At 23.4% G+C, this 22,572-nt stretch overlaps 3 protein-coding genes across 6 annotated transcripts in view; 1 reads left to right on the forward strand and 2 right to left on the reverse strand.

Moving 5' to 3' along the window:
• LOC122502700 (carboxypeptidase D) overlaps positions 1-16,484 on the reverse strand; it is a 49,984-nt gene extending 33,500 nt beyond the window's left edge. Inside the window, exons 1-5 of one of the 2 annotated variants that reach the window (XM_043612865.1) lie at positions 15,727-16,484; positions 3,746-3,990; positions 2,989-3,144; positions 2,397-2,720; positions 107-201 (exon numbers count right to left, since the gene is read on the reverse strand). In XM_043612865.1, coding sequence (XP_043468800.1) covers positions 107-201; positions 2,397-2,720; positions 2,989-3,144; positions 3,746-3,990; positions 15,727-16,170 — 1,264 coding nt within the window. In that variant the 5' untranslated portion in view covers positions 16,171-16,484. The remainder of the gene's footprint in view (positions 1-106; positions 202-2,396; positions 2,721-2,988; positions 3,145-3,745; positions 3,991-15,726) is intronic. The other variant, XM_043612866.1, reaches the window with a different exon arrangement.
• Positions 5,614-9,752, reverse strand: LOC122502701. Its single transcript, XM_043612867.1, has 3 exons — positions 8,983-9,752; positions 8,702-8,909; positions 5,614-8,044 (listed from the first exon to the last, which is right to left on the reverse strand). The coding sequence occupies exons 1-3, from the start codon at positions 9,422-9,424 to the stop codon at positions 5,950-5,952; spliced, it is 2,745 nt and encodes a 914-aa protein (XP_043468802.1). The 5' UTR covers positions 9,425-9,752; the 3' UTR covers positions 5,614-5,949.
• A 1,539-nt stretch (positions 16,485-18,023) lies between the features above and the next one.
• The window catches only part of LOC122502597 (transcriptional regulator ATRX homolog), a 30,103-nt gene continuing 25,554 nt past the window's right edge, over positions 18,024-22,572 (forward strand). For 2 of the 3 annotated variants that reach the window (XM_043612736.1, XM_043612737.1), the window contains exons 1-5: positions 18,024-18,183; positions 18,361-18,415; positions 19,824-19,936; positions 21,098-21,217; positions 21,840-21,973. In XM_043612736.1, the coding sequence (XP_043468671.1) occupies positions 18,172-18,183; positions 18,361-18,415; positions 19,824-19,936; positions 21,098-21,217; positions 21,840-21,973 (434 nt within the window). In that variant the 5' untranslated portion in view covers positions 18,024-18,171. The remainder of the gene's footprint in view (positions 18,184-18,360; positions 18,416-19,823; positions 19,937-21,097; positions 21,218-21,839; positions 21,974-22,572) is intronic. The other variant, XM_043612738.1, reaches the window with a different exon arrangement.

Consider the following 22,572-nt stretch of genomic DNA (forward strand, 5'->3'; position numbering starts at 1 on the left):
CGTTATAAGCTATAAATCTCATTTTTTTGTTAAAGTAAAATTATACATCCGCTCTGCATATTAACAAAAAAAAATGTGTCGCAGTTTGTGTAAATTCTTCAATTACCTTGTGCGTTGAAGGGCTCTGACTCGAGAACAAAATTTAAGTTGACCACGTCATTCTTGCCGACAGTCACAATATTTCGATTGCTTGGTTTGTATCTGTAAGCAAACATTGTATTTCTTCAAAATTATTTTTATCATTTCAATTCAATCATTATTTTCAAGAATTTTTAACTAAACTTCTTCTTTAAATCAATTAATTTTCGAAAAAGTCCTCTAACAATTTTTAAATCCATTTGTTTGCAATATTCAATTTTGCGAAATTTAAATTATTCGTAAATTCTTCAATTAACTATATATTAGAAAATAAAAACTTTAATCAATATAAAAAAAATTCAATTAAACTTTTCAAAAAAAAATTCATTTCAAAATTGAATTATTTCCAAAAATTCACGCTATTTTCCTTTTAACATTCAATTATTACCTAAAATTTTGAACTGAAATTCATCTTTACTAGAATTTAATATTATTTAAATACAAAAATAAATAATTTATTGAATAATTCAATGTTTCTTAAAATTTAATTCCCATAAAGAATTTTATCAACAAATTTTTAAATAATTTTTTTTCGTGTTTTTAACTAAAATTCTTCTATAAATCCATTATTTTTAATGTTTTCTAAAAAAGTTCTTTGATAATTTTCAAATTAATTTGTTTACAATTCAACTTTCCAAAATATCAGTTATTCGAAAATTTTTCAATTAAATATAGGTATAATAGAAAATAAAAACTTCAAAAAAATAATTTTAAGTAAAATTGAAATAAACTTTTTGAAAAAAATTAATTATTCTACAGAATTGTTAGTTAAAAGTATGAAAAATTAAAATTTTTAAAGATTCTAATATAAAATCTTTTCAAAATTCAATTATTTTTAAAAACTCACGCTATAATAATGCTTTTAATATTCAATTATAATCTAAAATTTTTACTGAAATTCATTTTTAAATCAATTTTTATTAGAAAATTCTACTAGAAATTCAATTATTTAAATAAAAAAAAATAATCTATTAATTGTATTCTCATAAAGAATTTTATCAACAAATTTTTACATAATTGAATTCTTTTGACGAATTTTAATAATTGACGAAAATAATACAATTCTTGTAAAAATTTTATTATTTACGAAAATAATTGAACTATTTAGAAGAAATTTATAAAAAATTTGTAAATAATTGAATTCTTTTAGAAAATTTTATTAAAAATAATAAATATTGAAAATCATTGAAATAAGAAAAATTTTTGAAAACAATTGAAATTTATAAAGATTATTGAAATTTTGACGAGAATTTTTGTAAATTATTGAACACAATTAAATTTCTGCGAAGAATTATATTAATTTTTGAAAATAATTGAATTTTTTTCCAGAAATTTAATTAAAACTTTTTATAGAAAATAATACTTAAATTCTAATAAATAAATTGTAGCAAAGGTTTTTAAAATAATTGAATTTCTTTAAGGAATTTTAATAAAATTTTTAAGAATAATTTCATTTATCGAGGAATTCTATTAAAATTTTTTTAAAAATAACTGAAAGTCTGCGATGAGTTTTATTATTGATGAAAATAATTGAATTCCTGTAAAAAATGTTATTATTTATGAAAATAATTAAATGTTTGCGTAGAATTTTATTAAAATTTTTTTTAAATAATTGAATTATTTTGGGCAATTTTATTAAAGTAGTATATTTATTAAAAATCATTGAATTGAGGAAAGTTTTTGAAGATAATTGAAATTTTGCCATAAATTTTATTAAAAATTGTTGAAAATAATTGAATTTCTAAGAAGAATTTTACTACTTTTCAAAATAATTGAATTTCTACAATCATTTTGTAATTGCTTCAAAATTCAATTACTTTTAGTGTTTTTAATTAAAATTCTTCTATAAATCCATTATTTTTAATAATCAATTAAAAATATATATTAAAAAATTTAACTAATTTCAGAAGAATTGGAATAATTAAAATTTCTCAAAAATCTACGTTCTTTAAGACAATTTCTAGTTAAATTCATTCAAAATTGAAATTTTACAAAATTTGAAATTAAAATCTTTTGAAATTCATCTGTACTTATGAAAATTGTAAACGCAACTCTTTTAAAATTCAATTAATTTTGAAATAATTATATAAGATTAGATTTTAAGAATAAACTTTAGAAAATAACAATTTTCCAGGATTTCGATCAAAATTCCCTGATATTTTCAGGTTTTCTCAAGGTTTATAAAATTCCCTGACATTTCCAGGTTTGCAGGTTGCGTGGCAACCCTGGACATGAAAATATAAAAAAAAGAATTTTACCTCCAAGCAGTGGCGTAAACTGTGTACTGTCCGGGAAGAAGAAGACGCCAATACTCGCCACGATTTGTTGTGACAATATTGTGATTAATTCCGACGACAATAATTTTTGCGTCCTCAATTGGCTGTCCATTTTCATCGGTGACAGTTCCCTTTATTCCAATATGCGCTTGCTCGAGATATTTCAAAAGTGATTCTTTATTTAAATTCCAATGATGAGGCATTTCTTGAGCTTGTGGATATTTACAGCAGCTCACTTCAAATGTTATTTCAAAGGCATTTGAATGAACATAATTGAAGTCTTGCATTCCTCCAGTCACTTCATACCTGTCGAACAATTTTTAGACAATTTTAAATAGTTCCTTTTTTTATTACTATTATATGGCTTTTTAACAAAATTTCTTTTAATATTATTATTATTTTTAAATTTAAATCTTCAAAATTTTTTTAAAAAGGAAACAATTTGGAATTTTTGGTCTAAACTATTAAACGATAATATTATTATTATTATTTATCATTATCATATTATCTTCATTTTTAAGTTTATAATTTATCAGAAAGAAAAAAATTGTTTTCCAAATTAAAAAAAAATTACCAGTTAGCTCCATTAGTAATTCCATGTCTGAATTCTTCATATGAACAGGAATTTCCCTTTCTCATTGTTGGATGATTATCAGCATAAGTATGGGCAAGATATTTAAAAAGATTATCATCCGGTGATTTGCTTTCTTCGCAGCAACTTTTGAAAATTCTGTAAAAGAAATTCTTAATAAATTTTTCAAGCATATTTCGAGGAATTCATTTAAAATTGTATTAACAATAATTGTAATCATGTGAAGAATTTTATTATTTATAAAGTTAATTGAATACCTGCAACGAATTTTATTAACAAATTTTTAAACAATTCAATTCCTGGGAAAATTTTTTTATTTTTTAAAATAATTGAATTTTTCAAAAATATAAAAAAAATCAAATTTTTGAAGAATTTTAATTATAAATTTAATATAAACATAATTTCTTCGAAATTTTAATAAGTCTAAAAAAATGAAATTAAAAAAAATTTTAATGTATCGAAATTTAAAAAAAAACAATTGAATTCTTACAAACTATTTTAATAAAATTTTTAATGCATTTTTCGACAAATTTGATTAAAATTGCATTAAAAATAATTGAAATCCTGCGACGAAGTTTATTATTTATAAAAATAATTGACTTCCTGAAACGAATTTTATTAAATTCTTTTTTAAACAATTCAATTTCAGGGAAAAAATTTATTAAATAGGTATTTTTGAAAATAATAGAATTTCTTTAAGGAGAATTCCACAAAATTATTGTTAAAAATTTGTTCTTACCCTGAATCATAAGGATAACTGGCAACAAGAGCTCCGCCATGAAAATTTCCAGACAAAACAAAGGGTTCGGTCGAAATCCACGTCATCATTGCAACAGTTTCCTTTTCTCTTCCTTCAGCAAGAGTGTGACCATGTCCAACATTATTTGAAGACCTATCGAATTGGTCCGGAAAATCACGATTCAAATCCACATTATTCGCATTTTTTCTTCCCATGTAATCAGTATTTGGATTACATTCGCCCTCCTGAAAAAATAAATCAATTACAATTTATTTTTATTTATTTATTTATATCAACAATTTATATTTGCAGTTTTATTTTTTCAAAAGAAATTTTTTTTAAAACTTGTAGGTTATTATTAACTACAAGTGTCGAGCTCTTAAATTTTGCAAGTTAAAAATAAAACAAGATTAAAAAAAAAATAATTAAACAGTACAAATTATTTTTAGACTGAAACAAAAGACATTAAACAGGTGTGTACTTATTATGAAAATGAACTTAATTTAAATTTATACAATCGTACGACACAAAGCGAGAACGATTTATTGTTTAATTTTAAATACTAAATCTCAAAAATGAGAGGAAAATAATTATAAGTAAAGTTGAGAAAATAAAATGATAAAGTATAAAGTAAATATTTGTCGAATTATCAAAATATGTATCACAGAAATAAAAACTTCCCCAAAGATATGAGCTGATATTTTTTATGTTTTAATATTTATTTTCATTACAAGGAAATTGGGTAAACACTTTTTTCTACTATTGCAAAGAATATTAAATTTATTATCGAAAACTTATTGCAGGGAAAAAAAAGTATCTTTTTTTCCCCAAAACAAGAAATAGGGTGAATAAATAATAATCGAAAATAGGAAAATAATTTTCTGTAAGTACAAAATAAACACGTGCAAGACAAATAACTTAATAAAATAAAAACAATTTTAACTATTATTTTTTAATTTTTTGATAACATTTTTTGCAAGAATTCATTGATTTTCAAAACATTAATTTTAAAATTGAAAATTTGTTAAGGAGGTTCTCTCGCAAACAGAAATAACAAACAGTTTTTTATGAAATTTGATATACTAATAGATAATGGTTTAAGGAAGATGTAGTTAAATTTTTACAGGTCTAGGTTGATTGTGACAAAAGATATAAATAATTTTCTTTCTTTACATTTAACACTGAGTCTTATGGGGAATTGAATTTTCTTGGTTTTCAATCTCAAATTATGATAAACCTGACAAACAGATATTAGTCAAACTTTTTATACCTATAGTTAAATAACTAATATATAATTAATTAAAATAAAATTGATCAGACCTTACCTAGAACACTCAAAATTAATTATTTTGTTTAAAAAAACACCATATTTTGACAATCAGAACTTACTCAGTACAACGCTTGGCAACGGTGCATCTTGTAGGTTAGGTACAGAAAAAGCGCGAAATTTGAAAGTAATATAGTTAATTTTAATATTAATTCGTAATAATGAATAATAATTAATAAATATTTATTTAATAATAAATTCTTTATTAAAAATTTTGAAAAATAATATGCATAAAATTAATTTAATTATTTTTAATTTTCATACACTTTTCAAAAAATTTATAAAACATTGAAATTTTTGTAAAATGAAAAGAATAATTAATAATTTCAATTAATTAAAATTGAAAGTTAAATTAAATTTTTTTAAATTTAATAAATAAATAATATATAAATTTTGGTTGGGTGAACAAAACGTGAAATATTTTTGTTGAAATCATATAGTTATTATTTATTTGTAGTATCACATTTTACTATTTTATAAAAACGCAATAAATATTTTTTTCTAAATAATACATACAATAAACCATATAATGAAATAAATTTCAATATTTTGTATTAGATAATTTACAACTAAAATTTGGTAAGAAATTTTTTTACGAAGTCAACAATTCGTAGTGAGTAATTTTTTGCTGCTGGTAACTTTAACAACAGACTTATAACATGTTAAGAAGAACTCGAAATTCGTTGTTTTCTTATGCTTTAACAATTAAATACAATATGTAGGTATTTTTTTGTTTTTCTTAGCAACACATTGTAAATAATAAATAAATATAATACATTATCTATTCTTTGACAGTATAAATAATAAAAATAATAAATAGTAAAAATAATATGCACTTAAATATTTCGCTTTGATTAAGTTACATAATTTGGCATGATTATTTGGAGTTTTTTTCTAAAAACTCAACAATTTTATTGATCACTCTTCGCTGTTTGGTGACTTTCACGTTTCCATTTTCATCGACGCCTAAAATGTCTAGCAGACCCATAAATTTATTTTCTTTATAAGCATCAACAATATTTTCGTACGTGATATTTGCAGCTGCTATCTTCTTCCTCGTAGCATATGTAGTACATTCATTCAAGAGATCTAGCTGGTTTAGAAACGTTGAACCTTTTGACACTTTTGCTTTTTTTCTAATTGCTGCTCTGTTTCCAATTACTGATTTCTTTCCAGTTGTTGTTTTTTTTTCAATTGCATCCCAAGTTACACTGGCTTCGACGATCTGTTTGTCAGAAATTTTTAATTTTATTAAAACTTGTTCTAGCATTTGGACATCACATATTGCATTATGAGCCTCGTCTGTATTTATGTCAAAATCTTTTGCGAGATTCTCCAATTTATTTTGCCCTTTCCCCTTTTTACCCGTAGACCTCGCGATTAAGGGCAATGAATCAGAAAATCCTGCAACTATTGATCCAAAATGTTTTGACATAAAAACCTTCGCAATCGCCAACATTAAACGCGGGTAGTCAAATTTGCAATTGTGAGCTGCAAGTATGCATTTTTTTCCAAAAAAGTAGAGAAACTCGTAAAATGCAAGTATTGCTTCCATTAATGAAACCGATTCCACTGGTTTTCCGTGGAGAAGCAATTGACCGTTAATGTATCGCAACCCATTAACAAGACTTGCTTCTTCCGAAATCTTTTGACTTGGACTAATATATACTGAAAATTGATAGTCTTTATATTTTGCAGCGATTTGCAAAATGTCAGTATCTTTTTTCAGACTTCCTGTTTCCAGGTCAAAAAATATTACAATAGGTTTAAAATTGTTTTTGCCATTGAAAAGAGGAATTGTTTCGTCTAAAGCGGTAAGAAGTCCAATGTTGGGTGAATAATTTGTTCCTTCGGAAAGTTCTTTTTTATTTCTTAATTCAGTTTTTTGTTTTTTTAGAAATAACCTTCGTTTTTTAAACGGACGAGTTTGAGATTTTAAATATCTCTTTTTATTTTTTTCATCTACGTTGTCGGTATATTTCTTAGTGTGCTGTCCGGGAGATACATTTAATTTATTTAATAAATCAGGAACATATTTCTCACCCTCGTTTTTTTTATTAATTGAACAAGCAACTCTAACATCGCTTGATGTTGACATTCCATAAACCCGACTTTTCGGTGCTTTACTAACAATCGTGGCATTTAAGCTTTCATTAGGATTACTTGAAACCCCGGCAGCAAATCGATTAGCATTTTTGGCCATAATATTAAAAAGGCACTTTAAATCCTCAAAAAGTTTTTCATCTTGGAAACCGTCATCAATATTTGCGTGCTTATAAGTTTCAGGATTTTCTGAGAATGTGCACCACGTTCCACAATTATCATGAATATTGAAACAATGATATGGTATGTTCTGAATAGCTTGTGACAATTTGTCACAGTTTCCTTTATTCTGAGCAATGCTGTAATTAAAACACTTTTGTAAATATTTTATACTTGTTGCATTTAGCTCTTTATGTCGACTTTGAATTTTAAAAAGTTCATTAGTCAAACCTTTACTGGTATGATTTATGTCACTTTGCTTTACAATATCATGAGCACTTGCGTTTCGTGCTGCACAGATTGCACTGCTATCATTGTCGCCAATCATTACTCCCACCTCTAAATTGCATTCTTTTAAAATTGAATTATTTGCAATAATCTCTACAGCTGCCTGAGGTTCCATTGCCTTCGCGCTTCCCTCAAAATTCAATCGACAATCATGATCGTCTTTCGCATGTCCATTTTCACACATCCTACATTTTCGATTGAATGTTGCGTAAGAAAGAACTTTTTTAGAAAAAAACCCTATAAGTGACCCAGTGCCCGAAATGCTGTCGTACGTTCTACCTGTTCCCCTAGTAAACCAACCCATATCAAAAGATGCAGCAATGCGTACTTTATTTTCTGCCGAAATTTTAAAATTCTCTACTATTAAATTCGGAATATTCGGAATGTCCGGAAACATAAACTCGACGTTTAAATTTGAAGGCCTGAAATAAAATAAAATATCTAATTAAGGACTCGTAATAAATAGGTTTCAATCTCTTTGTTTAGTAAAAAACAATTGTTTATTCTTCTATTTTTTACAATTAATATACATATTTTATCAATTTATTGGAAAAGATTCAAGATCTCTTTACATTACAAATTTCATGTGCTCAATAAAGCATTTGGATAGTTTATAATTGATTTCATAAATTAATAAGAGAATAAATAAGCTTTATAAGATAATGAAAGAAAAATCTTATTCAAAGTCAATTAAAATAGATATAACAGAATTATAAACACTGTACATATCAATATCCTTTAATATATATATGCATAAAATGTAAAAAAAATTATTTTTTCCACAACATGAAAAATAATTTATGTGTAAAAACTTTGTTAATAGATTTTTAAATTGATTTTATATATTATGATTCAATAAATTGATTAAAAAATAAATTGTATCGTTGTAAAATAAAAATTTGTAAATCATTATAAAAAATAAGCAATTGAAAAAGATCTCATATAATATTTTAAAAATAAATGGAAAAGATATTCTTAATCAAAAAGTGTTCAATTAAAATTATAATTATATGAAATGCAATAATAAACAATATATGATCGCAAAATGCACGTATCGAACAATGTAAAAAAACACTTACAACAATCGTTTCACTTCTTCATACTTTTCTATAGTAAGCTTTCTTTCTTCCTTAGCTGCTTTCAAACAACTAGCATGTGCCATTTTTTCAGCCTCGATACCTACTTCTTTTTCGTGTACTTTAAAATTATTCCACCTGAATTCTGGAATGTTTAAAGACGACAGAATTTTATTTAAGTGAGTATTACCCATTCCTCCATTCAGTGTACCTAGAAATAGATGCTTATATTTTACTTCATTCATTTTGTTACAAAAAATGATATTATAATTGTTTATACTCACCAACAACAACTTTTGTGTTTACATCAAAATGTTTATGCATATTTGGACCGGATACAATGTGCTGTTTGTCCGTTGAAACTTGTGTGGAAAGTAAGCACGTGTTACATTTAACATTGAAAACAGATGCCAAACCAAATCTTTTTTCATTTACAATGTCTGTTAATGATAAAACAGATTTACAATTTTTACAATTAAGTTGTTCTGCCAACGTTTTTAAATGCACGATTCGTCTGCCTTCAGCAGACTCGCACTTTACAAATTCACAGTTTGAATCATTTTTGAGGTTAGGTTCAACATTTTTAATGCCATAAACACTCCGAAGATTTTTACCCACATTTTGCATTCGACAACGATTTTCGTACACTTTTTTGGTAACTTTTTTACCCTTCCAATAATAATTTTTTACACTTTTTTCAGCACTATTTTCTAAATTTTCCGACATGATATCACATTACCGTATGTATTTACAAAACAAACAATTGCAGACGACACGAAACGGAAAAGAGGAAGCATAAATCCAACGTTGTCAAGCGTTGCGCTTGTACTACGTGATTCAAATGAAAATTTAAATGGACATTGCTTTGACTAACCACGTAGAGAGAGAACCTCCTTAAAAGAAAAATTATTTTAAAAAATTTAGGAAACAAAAAAGCAAAGAAATTTTCAAAAAAATTTTTTCTAGTGATTATTGGGTTACTTCAAAGACGATTTTCTTAAAACCGAGTCAGAAAGAATAAAAAACAAAATTTTAAAATAATTTAAAGATATTAAATAAAGAAAAAGACATGTACGTTTTTTTAAAAAAGAAACAAAATTTGTATTCCAAACATTATCTTAAACTTTACTTTCTTTTGACTGTTTATCTTGCATGTATAAATTTAACAATAAAATTTCATACACGTAGATTATGCACGGAGGACTTTTACTTTAAATAAAAATATTAACTATCGTACTTGAACAATTTATTGCTTCTGACCACTGTGAAAAAGAAAATTAGTGGTTAAATTTTATTACTTTATGAAACTTTCAGGCCTCGGATCGACTTTAAAGCGGAAAAAAATCACTTTAATCGAATAAAAATACAAAAAAGGTCAAAAAAGTAATTTTCAGTGTTGTCACAAAAATTTTATTTTGTATTTTCCTCACTTTCCCCTTTCACTGATTTCTAAATTCAATTATTCAAAACTTGAATAATTTTGTTAAATAAATATTTAAATACTTCTTATTTTTTTTCACGGGAAATGAAAATTAAAAAATTTCAATTTAAAACCTTCTGAAATTTAATAATTTTTAAAAATTACAACTATGACCCTTGCAAAATTCAATTATTTTTAAAAATTCTCCGAAAGTTCTTTCAGAATTGCATTATTTAAATACAAACATTCAATTTTTTATAATAATTTGTAACTGTAACAGTTATTAAAAGGTATAATATTTTCAAAAAATTATATAATAAAGAAATTTTTTAATTTATTTTTTTCAAAATATTTTTAATAGTTTTTGAATGACAATAGTTTTTTTAATTATATACAATTGAAAAATTTACAAATAATTCAACTTTGGCTAAATCTTTTAAAAATAATTGAATTTTTGCAAAACATAAAAAAAATACTCAAATTTTTAAAGAATTTTAAATATAAATATGAACATGATTTCGCCGAAATTTTAATAAGTCTAAAAGAGTAAATTTAAAAAAAAAATTTAAGTTACATCTTAAAAAATTATAATAAAACGATTTTAAGAATTAGTGTTTTAAAAATATATTAATTAAATTTTTCGAAAATAATTCAATTTTTAAAAAGAATTTTTGTATATAATTTTAAAAAAAAACTAATTTTTTGTTGAATTTTGATTTAAAAATTTTGAATACGATCGTTTTCTTAGAAATTTTAACAATAATTCCAAAGAAATTTTAATGTTATTATTTTTTGTATCCATTTGAATTTTCGAAAATATATAAATGAAAATACTGAAAATAATTGAATTTAAAAAAAAAAAATAGAATGAGACAATTTTAAGAATTATTTGTTTCAAAAATATTTTAATATAATTTTTAGAAGGAAATTTTCATTATACATTTTTGAGAAATCAATTATTTTCAAAATTTGCAATTAAAATTCTTCAAAAAGTTGATATATTCAAAAATTGCAATAAAATACTTGAAAAAAATCATTTATTTTCAATTGCGAATTTGACAAAATTTAAATTATTCAAAATCTTTTTAATTGTATATTTCGAAAATTTAAGCCAATCTTTTATTTATTTAAACAAAAATTTAATCGATATTTTTAACTGTATAGAGAAAATAATTTAAATATTCCAAAAAAAATATTTTTATCGACATTTTTTGTGAGGAATTCAATGTTCAGAAAATATGAAAATCAATTTTTAAGTAAAATAAAAATTCAAAAAAGGTCAAAATATTTTTCTGACCCATTTAATTTTTTTACCATTGAATTCAAAAATAATTTTTGAAAATAATTTTTGAAAGTCGCAATTTTTGAAAATAAATCTAAAAAAGTCACATTTTTCGAAAATATTCGAAAGTAAAATTCTTAGTTTAAAAAAAACATTGGTGTAATAATAAAAAACTTAGTAATAAAAAAATATTTTTTCAAATGATAATTTACTAAGATTTGGCTCAAGATTAAAAATTTCAAAATTATACTATTTTATAAAATGTATGAATGTAAGTAATTTTTGTGTAACTTCTCAAATGATTACTAATTCATATTTTTCATTTATGTAAATATTTTTAATACGTATATTTGCCTGTGAATACGTAATTTTCTTTTTGTTTGTCCTACATACTTATTATATATGTTTTATCACAATTACACTTAAATTTATAAATACAATATTTTACTCATAGAGACTACATTTTATCTTTACCACGTTTAAAAAAAAAATTATTTAAATTTGAATTTATACTAAAAATTGATTTTATATTAAAAGTTTTAAGAAGTCTTATTAATAATTTCCGGGATTGTTGCATAATAAGGAAAAATTGCTGTTTCCACTGTTTTCTAATTATCATTATTATCACTATTATCACTATTACTTTTATTATTCGTTACAAGACATTTTGTAACGTTTACTCTCTTAATTTATCCAATTCCTTTATTTTCTTTTATGTTTATTATGTTTAATGTTTTGTTTTTTATTTTAGACTTATTAACAATATCATGAATATAATTTGCAGTTTAAAACATTTATTACATGATTTTAACATAAAATTATGTAATATATAAAAAATAAATAAACATTTATAAAAAAGTTTATATTCTTCATACAAATAAGACTGTAATTTTAATTTTAGCAATTTTATCAACATTTTGTTTTTTGTTATTTTCCCCCTTTTTTAGTAACATTACTTGTAACTATTTTGCTTTATTAGACTCATTAGTTATTATTAGTTATTATTAGTCTTATTATTATTATTATTATTATTATTATTATTATTATTATTATTATTATTATTATTATTCCTTCGTTTTTTTAAAGAGTTGCAAAAGTTGCAAAAATTTTATTGAAATTTTGCCTTTTTTTACGAGTTAGAAGCAAAAAACAATTAAGATTTATAATAATTAATGATGATTATAATTTCTTATATATATATATATATAAATTTATTTTCTAAAAGACGGGTTAATTTTTTTGTAAGAAGGTCTACTTTCAAACTCCATTCATCGAACATTTAACAAAAGTCCTAATGGTGTCAGCGAATCCTTCTTATATTATTTTTGCACAATATGAAAATTCATCTCAACATTGTTAGTAAAGATAAAAAAAAATTGTGCTTAATAAATCATTATTTTACATTATAATTGAATATTGATACTGTGACTTCTTCAAAATTATTTTCATCATTTCAATTCAATTATTATTTTCTAGAATCTTTAACTAAAATTCTTCTTTAAATCAATTATGTATTTTTAATCCTAATTTTTCAAAAAGTTCTTTGAGAATATTTTAAATCCATTCGTTTACAATTCCATTTTACGAAATTTTGATTATTCGTAAATTCTTCAATTAAATATGTATTAGAGAATAAAAACTTTAAATAATTTCAAAAAAGTTCCATTAAACTTTAAAAAAAAAATAATTCTACAGAATCGTTAGTTAAAAAAAAAGAAAAATTCAGATTTTCAAAGATTTTAATATAAAAATTCAAAAATTTTTTAAATTTCAAAATTCAATTATTTGTAAAAATTCACGCTACAATGCTTTTAATATTCAATTATTATCTCAAATTTTAACTGAAATTCATTTTTAAATCTATTTTTATCAGAAAATTCTACGAAAATTCAATTATTTAAATACAAAAATTAATAATTTATTGAATAATTGAATGTTTCTTAAAATTCAATTTCCACAAAGAATTTTATCAACAAATGTTTAAATAATTGAATTTTTTCGACGAATTTTAATAAAGTTTTTAAGAAAAATCACATTTTTCGAGGAATTTGATTAAAATTTTATTAAAAATAATTGAAATTCGGCGATGAATTTTATTATTTATGAGAATAATTGAATTATTGCGAAGAAACTTATAAAAAATTTGTAAATAATTAAATTCCATGTGAAATTTTTTTTTTTTTATAAAAATAATTAAATGTTTGCGTAGAATTTTATTTAAATTTTTTTTTTAAAAAAATAGTAGATATTGAAAGTCATTGAATTGAATACAAATTTTTGAAAATAATCGAAATTTTGCCAAAAATTTTATTAAAATTTTAGAAAGTATAATTGAAATTTTTTGCCAAGAATTTAATTAAATTTTTAGAAAATAATTGAAATTTTGCGAAAAATTTTATTTAAATTTTTGAAAATAATTGAATTTCGAAAAAGATTTTTTTATTAAAAATTATTAAAAATTCTGTTATTTATAAAAAGATAATTAAATTTTTAACAAGATTTTTTTTAATTTTTTGAACTTAATTGAATTTTTGCAAAGAATTTTATTACTTTTGAAATAAAAATAATTGAATTTCTCCAATTATTTGTAATTTCTTTAAAATTCAAATTTTTTTTTTTTAGTGTCTATAAGTAAAATTATTCTGTAAATTCATTATTTTTTATAGACTAATTAAATATATATATATTTAAAAATTGAAATTTTATAAAATTTCGAAAATTCGAATTAAAATCTTTTTGAAGTTCATCTATTTATGAAAATTTTAAATGTAACTCTTTTAAAATGTAATTAATATTGAAATATTTAATATTCAAAAAAGCTTTTACGTCCGAGTTGCTTTTTCAATTAATAGGTAAAATAATTAATTAATTAATTAATTAAAAATGAATTAATTATTTTTTATATTTTTATTTACTTATTTCTTTTTATTTCATTTAACTTTATATTTTTATTTATTTATTTCATTCTATTTATTATCTAATTCTCATTTATCTATTAACTATTTTATTTATTAATTAACTTAAATTTCCACTTTTATTAAAATTAACATTTTACATATTCAAAAAGACTTTTTATAAATTTCAGTTACTAACTCCAAAATGACACATTCCATTTTTTTGACTAAAATTTCTTTTAATTTCTTCAACATGTAATGTTCTTATAATTTATATTATTTTTTTTATTTTATTTTAGTTATTGTTGTTTCTAACTATTATTTAAAGTCTTTGTGTATTCAATTTATATTGTTTAATGTTTCTAAATTATTGTCTAATTTCTTAGTAATTTTGTTTTGTATTTTTAATTTTTATTTTATATTTTTTGTTTTTCTGTATATTATTTTCTAGACTCCCTGAAGAGGAAATCGTATTGATTTCGAAACGTTGGAGTAATTTTTTTTAATAAAAAACCACTTGTCCAAATGTATTCGTGTAAAAAAATTTATTTTACCTATTAATTAAAATATTTAAGTAAAATTATTCATTAAATAATCTATGAGTAATAATTTTATGATAGTTTTTCAAGAATTAAATTACTTATTTAAAAAGAAATTATTGTCAAAAACTTTTACTATTTTTGTAGACAATTTTTTTTTAATAATAAATAATAATAAATTAATTAATTAATTACTGTTAATAATGTTATATTATATTAATGTTATAATAAATAAACTTTAATATTGGAATAGGGTAAACGTACCAATTGTCGAGGATGGTTCCTGTTGTCGAGTAAACAAACTTTGAATTTTATTTAAACAGTGTAGCACATTGTAAATGAAAAAAAGTAATAAATATTAATTTTTTTATGCGTTATAAATGTAAAAAAAGTATATTAATATTATATAAACAAACAAATGAGACATTTTAGACAATATTTTTTGGTTATTACCATGGTAACATCGACAAATGGAACACCCTCGGCAATTGGTACACTTACCCTATAACAGAAATAATTTTACATTATTTCATCATAAAAATTACTCATCCACAAATTGCTAATGAATCGAATTCACAGAAATAAAATTATACAAAAGAGAAAAATGCGGGGGATTTTATTTCGATGTGTAGGGGGAAGGAGGGGAAAGCGGGGAGGTAAATGTGTATAAAAATCGATAGCGTTTCATGTATAGAATAATTATAAAGTTGTGATGAAAAAAAGGAGAAATTATCTCATAATTGAAGGAAAATTTTCCCCCTTGGGAAGTACCGAAAGAAATGAATTATTGTAATTAAATAAATATTAAGATAACGGTAATTTTTTTTTTTTTTTTGAAAAATATTCCGTTAGGCATAAGAAATAGAAAAAAATAGAGAATAATAAAAATTTACCTCTGCTTTTTCGAAACCATCTGGATTCATCGAGGGCATTAAAAATATATCCGTATTATCGACGAGCCTCGTTACTCGTTGATCCTTTCCATAATTATGAAGAAGATATTGTGCGAGATAAATGAGAAGTTCCCTGCCAACTGATTCGTCGCCATGCATATTCGCGACATATTTAACCATTGGTTCACCAATATCACGTTGCGCGACATTTTTCGATATTTCAATTGCCAATAGTTCTCGATTCTCAACAGATTTTCCAATTGAATGAATTTTCACTAAATCCGGATATTGAATGGTGAGATTTTGAAATAATTGCTTTAATTCATCGTAATGTATATAATGGGGTTGAATGAAATCTTCAATTGCTGACGTTCGTAGAGTACTTGTGAACACTGAATTGGCCAAAAGTCCGAGAAAGAGCAGAAAACTTGGGAGTAAAATCATTTTTTTTTTTTTTTGCTATTGGAGTTAACACTTTTTAATTTTTAATTATTTTTTTTTTGGTAGTAAGGTAGAAAAAGTTTTTTTTTTTAATGGAACATTGTGAAATGTTACTTTATTTTCTTGTACTTGTCGCGCTCTTTAGAAATTTAACTTCACCACTGGAACACTTCCAGCAGTTTCAGAAGTTAAAACTCTTCTGAGGTTGACGAGCTGGTTCTGTGTGTTGGGGGAGTGGAACCGAGATAAAGGAGAAAAGCAGGATCTCGCATTGCATTTAACGCAGATTAGTTGACGCAGCTGACGTCATTGGAAATTATCGGCGCGATCACGATTTTGTTTGTTTACCGTGGAAAAAATTGTAAAGAGAGAGGGACTTCTATATCAAAAATAAAAAAAGGGTTTAATTGTGTTATAGTTTATAACAGTGTGAACTAACCATAAAAATGTTTACTATCTCTCTTGCACTCAATTGCTTTTGGTATTAGGGTCTGTCCACAAAGAAATTAATTGAAAGATACAGAACCAGAACGTAACGTGATCGTGTGACGTGTCACGAAAAACATTCCATTCTTACTTTAAATTTTAGTGGAGAATAATATGAATTTTCAAGATCGAATCACTAGATTTAATTGGTTTTGGACCAAAACCAATGAAATCTAGTGATTCGATCTTGAAAATTCATTCAGTCATATGTCATGAACTAAAAGCATTTTAAGGGGCTTTCTACAACTTTTTTTCATAAGGTAGTTCAAGTTGGGTGGGGGAAATGCAATATGGCTGACATCAGCTGATTTACCGGAGGACAAACAATGCATTGAATTCAATGGGACAAATCAGTTTTTTAACCATAACTTTTTAAATATTTATTTTTGAACCATAGTGTAATGGAAAATTATTCTTTATTTATCGAAATCTATTTTTTAAAACAATAAAACCAAAAAATTAAATTTTATTGTTTTAAAAAATAGATTTCGATAAATGAAGAATAATTTTCCATTACACTATGGTTCAAAAATAAATATTTAAAAAGTTATGGTTAAAAAACTGATTTGTCCCATTGAATTCAATGCATTGTTTGTCCTCCGGTAAATCAGCTGATGTCAGCCATATTGCATTTCCCCCACCCAACTTGAACTACCTTATTGACACGAACAAGATGCACTGCAAAATAGTTGCGCGCGCACCGTTTTCACGTTCATGTCAATGAAAAAAAGTTGTTGTAGAAATAGCTTAACAGAAATAACATTTTCGATTATTATGTCCAAATGTAAAATAAAGCTTTAAAAAGCGATTGATTGCTCAAAATTATTTTAAATTCTCAATAAAAAAGATAAAAGAACATTCAGATCGAGAATATTCTCATGCTCGAGAGATGCGCACAAACAGGAAATTGTTGTTCGCGCATCACCCTTAAGTTGTGTTCACAACATTTTTTTTCAACGTCACGAACAAAATGCACTGTCAAGACAATATGCGCGCGCATCAATGTTCAGTTGCTAAAATTCTTATTTTACTTTAAATAAATAAACTAATTAATCGAACTCGATAAATAATTAAATAATTATTATTACATTGATTTAAAATTCATTTACTTCGCTTATTTAATCAGTTTATAAATTATAATATTAATAAGTAAAATAAAAATTTCTAAAGTTGCGCGCGCATTGTCTTGACTGAATTTAATGTTGGCGTCGAAAGTTTGTTGTAGAAGCACCTTAGAGCGCCTTTTAACCAATTCCATTTTTTTTACGTAAGATACCCATTTTTACATTATCCGTGACTATAAAAACTATACGGCACTGATTGTAGAAACACCTTAAAAATTAAATTCCTGTAGAGCTTAAAAATTTGTGACCTATCCGCTTTGATTCGCATCATTCGCTTGTTTTCTCGTAATGGTGGATTGTCGTTTGTTCTACACTACACACAGTAATGTTAACGGTGAAAGAAAAGAACTTGAATATTTTTCGTGTTTAGTGAAAATTAATTATACATTATAGTATGTCGATCAAGGTAAATTTTACATTTTTATCACAAATCCAGTAGACGCACACTTGTGTTTTTCTTTTCATTTCAACAACACCCCTCTGAAATAAATATATTAATTATATGAACGGGAAAAAATGTTTAAGTTTGCAAGCGTTTTTTTAAAAGCTAAAAAGTGAAATCCTTTATTTTTATAATTTACAGCAAAATATAATAATCACCGAAGCAGAAAAAGCATATCGCACAAAATACTATCATTGTAAGTGAAGTTTTTTCAGAATCAATTTTTTTTTCAATTTCTGTTTTTTCTCTCCATGTGAAATAAGCAAAAAAAAAAAAAATGTTTTTCTTAACTTTTTGGTATTTTCTCTTTAATTTGTCAATGAATTTAAAGAAAATTAAAAATATACATTTTTTCGATAAACATAAAGACAAAGGATTTTAATTTAGAGACAAAAATAAATGTAAATAAAAATGTCTACTTTCCGTTAGAGCTAAATTGACGGCAAGAGTAATAAGAAAATTTTATTTCATGTTTATTTAATTTGAAAGGTTAGAAAATTAAATTATTAATTATTTTATTTATTCATTGGAAATTTTTGTCGATTAAAATTCCCATAGAGAGTTTTTATTATCGTTTATTTATTTATTGAGAGCACAATTAATGACATTCACGTGAAATATTAAAATTTATTTAGTTTTGATAACAAAAACATAACGATCATTGGGAAGGTCAAAGCGAGTGTTGTTATATATTTTTAAAAAAATATTTTTTTTTTCATTATTTTAAAAAAGAAATTTTAATCATGCAATGAAAATGTAATTAATATATTTTAAAAAATAATTTTTTAATTGCATGCCTCAAAATTTTTTTTTAATTTATAATTCATAATTAATGAAAAACAATTTCTTTTTAGAAAAAAAAATTTAAATACTTATTTTGAATTAAATTTTTTAATTAATGGAAATTAAAGAATAAATTTATAAAAAGTGGTCTTCAAATATTTTAATTAATTTAAAATTAATTAAAGTAATTTAAAGACAATTTTTAAAAATGATTTACAAAACACGGTGTTTAAATTTTAAGTTTTAATTAATTAAAATAATTTGAATACTATTTTTTATAAATCTATTCTTTAATTTTCGTTATTAAAAAAATTTAATTGAAAATAATTTAAATGTATTTTTCAAAATTAAAAGAAATTGTTTTTCATTAATTATAAATTATAAATTAAAAAAATTTTTGAGGCATGCAATTGAAAAATTATTTTTTAAAATATATTAATTACATTCTAATTGCATGTCTACAATTTCTTTTTTATATTTATAATGAAAATAAAAAATTTTTAAATTTTCTAATTTGTTAACAAAATTATTCTTTAATATATAATAAGATATTTTAATTAATTAAATTAAATTAACTATATTATAAATAAAATTAAAATCAAATATACTAAATTAAATACTTAATTGCAGTTTTTAATTTTCTTTTGAATTCTAAAATTGATTAATTTTTATTTTTGCATAATTTGATGAGTGCATTTATTTTTGTGTCAAAACATTATTTGACTTTTTATTATTTTTTGTTTACTAAACGAATAATGATAATAGAAAAATATTTTTTTGTGGAAATAGTAAAAATTAAAGTTATTTTTTTATGTTTACAGTTTTTCAAGTGGTGAGTAAGCGGCAAATCTCTTGCTGTTCCTGTGGCAACGAACTAAGTCCATCATCGAAATTTGTATTTAGTCATCCTATTTTGGAAATCCTACAATGTAATGTAAGTAATTTTGTTTATTATATTTTTTTAAGGGAACTTTCTAGTCAAGGATTTAAAATAAAATTGATGTTATAAAATTTACTCGGAAAATATCGAATTTTTTTTTAATAAAAATTATTCAATTTCCCTCGAATATTACAATTAGTTATTAAATATTCTTGTTTTTAGAGTAAATTTTACTATTTTTGAAATAAGTTTTTCTAACTTTTTATTTAAAAAAAAATTGTTTTTGAAAATAGTAAAAATTACTCTGGAAATAACAATTTTTAAATAAATAAATTTTTTTTTATAGAAAAAACTTTTTGATACAATTCTACAAAAAGATTCAATTATTTTCATAAATAACAAAATTTTATTTTCTAATTCAATTATTTTCATCGAAGAATTTTAAATATTTTTAATACAATTTTAAATAAATTCCTTGAAGAATGCAATTATTATTAAAAATTTTATTAAAACTTTGAGAAAAGAATTGAATTTTAAGAAACATTCAATTATTCAATAGAACAATAAAATTCGTTGCAATAATTCAAATATTTTCATAAATAACATTTAATCGTCGCAGAAAATCAATTATTTTCAAAAATTGTTAAGAAATTTTGCAAAAGAATTCAATTAGCTTGATAAACAACAAAATAGCATAAATTCTTCCCATAAAATCAATTATTCTAAGGAATTTTAATAAAATTCTTTTCCAAAATTTAATTATTTTGATAAATATCAATATTCATCACAAGAATTTAAATAAAAGTATTGATGTTTTTGAATAATTTAACTTTTGAAGAAATTTGTAAATAAATTTAATAGAACATTTTTTTCGTATCTAATAATTTTGAGAGTGAATCAGAATATTCTTTAGGGTCAGGGAAAAAGTGAAAGTTGTGTTTGGAAATCAGGGAAAAGTCGGGGAAAAATAAAGTTTAATTTTTGTGTCAACCCTGTAAAAATAAATTATATTTTTATCTTTATTTAACCAATTTTTATGGTCCCTTAAAAGTCCCCTATTTTTTAATTTTTATTCCTCTATTTCCCCTAAAATACTTTTTAGGGGCAGTGTGAAGCCTAAAATATACTATCTACTGGTTATCGAAACCTGTGTCCGACGGAGGGTCAAATTCTTCTCTATATTAAAATAAAGTTTTTTTTAAAAATTTGTTCTAGACGTGTTTGGATAAATTCAAGAATACAAATTTTAAATCCAGTAAAAGCAAATGTCTCATTTGCTGTAGCAGTAGTACATACAATTGTAGCAGTAAATCCTGTCCGCACGAGTTTTGTCGGGTGAGTATTCAAATACAGTATAATTTTTTTTTGTAAGGCCTAACAGGTGTTGTAACACTATTTTTACCTTCGCTCTATGATTTAAGAAAGGAAATAGGTAGTTTCTTATAATTTTCTCTAAAATGCGAAATAGCGATTTATCCGCACCCTTAGACTAACGGTCTATAGTTTCTTTATCACTATTCTACATATTATTTTAACCGAGATTTTAAATAGGTATCTATTTAGTAAAATTAATTCTAGGACTAAAGATGAGCTTAAAAAAATTAAAGCTTAAAAGCAGCTAATTAATGTAAATTAAAAATTGAAATCCGTTTATATTAATTGATAAACTCTAGATTCTGATCGTAAATAATTATAAAATTACGAATAAATTGAAATTTAATATGGATATACTTTAATACGTTGCTCTCCACCTGCGAACGCCAAGGTCACCGCTAGGTGGCAGTTCAGTTTCTTCTTGGAATTTTTCTTGCCACCTGGTGGTGACCTTGGCGTTCTCAAGTGGAGAAATTAAATCGCAGTTTATTCCCCAATTTTTTTCTTAATCAATCAAGACTCCCAGTTAGGAAGTCCGGGGTTAAAAGTTGATATTTAACGTCCAGAATTGATTGATTTTTAGAAATGCATTAAGAGAAACGTAAATAAATGCATTCAAGAGGCTGAGAAGGACAACTGGAAATGTTTTGTATGTAACGTGAAGCCATTTTGGGAATTAAGAGGAATTTGTGCTGCTATTATGGCTTTACCAAACAAGTAAGAACTAACTTTCATTCTTTCTGTTGTTTTTTTTTGTAATTTAAAAAAAAATTCACTAATCTTATGATTTATTTGAAATTAGAAATGGGATTCGGATATTTAAAAGTTTAACTTTTATTTATTCTTTCTTAATTTGAAGTAAATTTTTTTGCAAATTATTTCTCAAAAAAGAAAGTTCTAAATTATTTTTTAAAAGAGAAAAATTATTTTCAACCTAGATTATGATAATGTGGAGAAAAAAAAAGTGTAATTTCAAGCGTCGCATTGCATATTCTTATTCGCTTTTCCTTATGTAGTTCTTTCTGTAGCCTATCCCAGTTCATTTTGACTAACATTTCCATAAAAGAAAAATTTATAAAAATTTATTTGATCCTTTGAGGAAATTTTTATTTACACATTATTCCGCCAGAACAATTCTTTTCTCAATATTTTTTTTTTGAGAAAAAATTTAATTTCAAGAAACTAAAAGAAAATTTATAAACAAAAAAAAAAAAAAAATATGAAAACAGTCCGAAAACCTTTCGTCTTCTCGAAATGTCTCGTTCAGAAAGAATCAACACACGAAGAGCGAATAGAAGTTTGCATATGCAACGTTC

The sequence above is a fragment of the Leptopilina heterotoma genome, unplaced genomic scaffold (assembly GCF_015476425.1).
Source record: "Leptopilina heterotoma isolate Lh14 unplaced genomic scaffold, ASM1547642v1 Lhet_235, whole genome shotgun sequence".
Classification (NCBI taxonomy): Eukaryota; Metazoa; Arthropoda; class Insecta; order Hymenoptera; family Figitidae; genus Leptopilina; species Leptopilina heterotoma.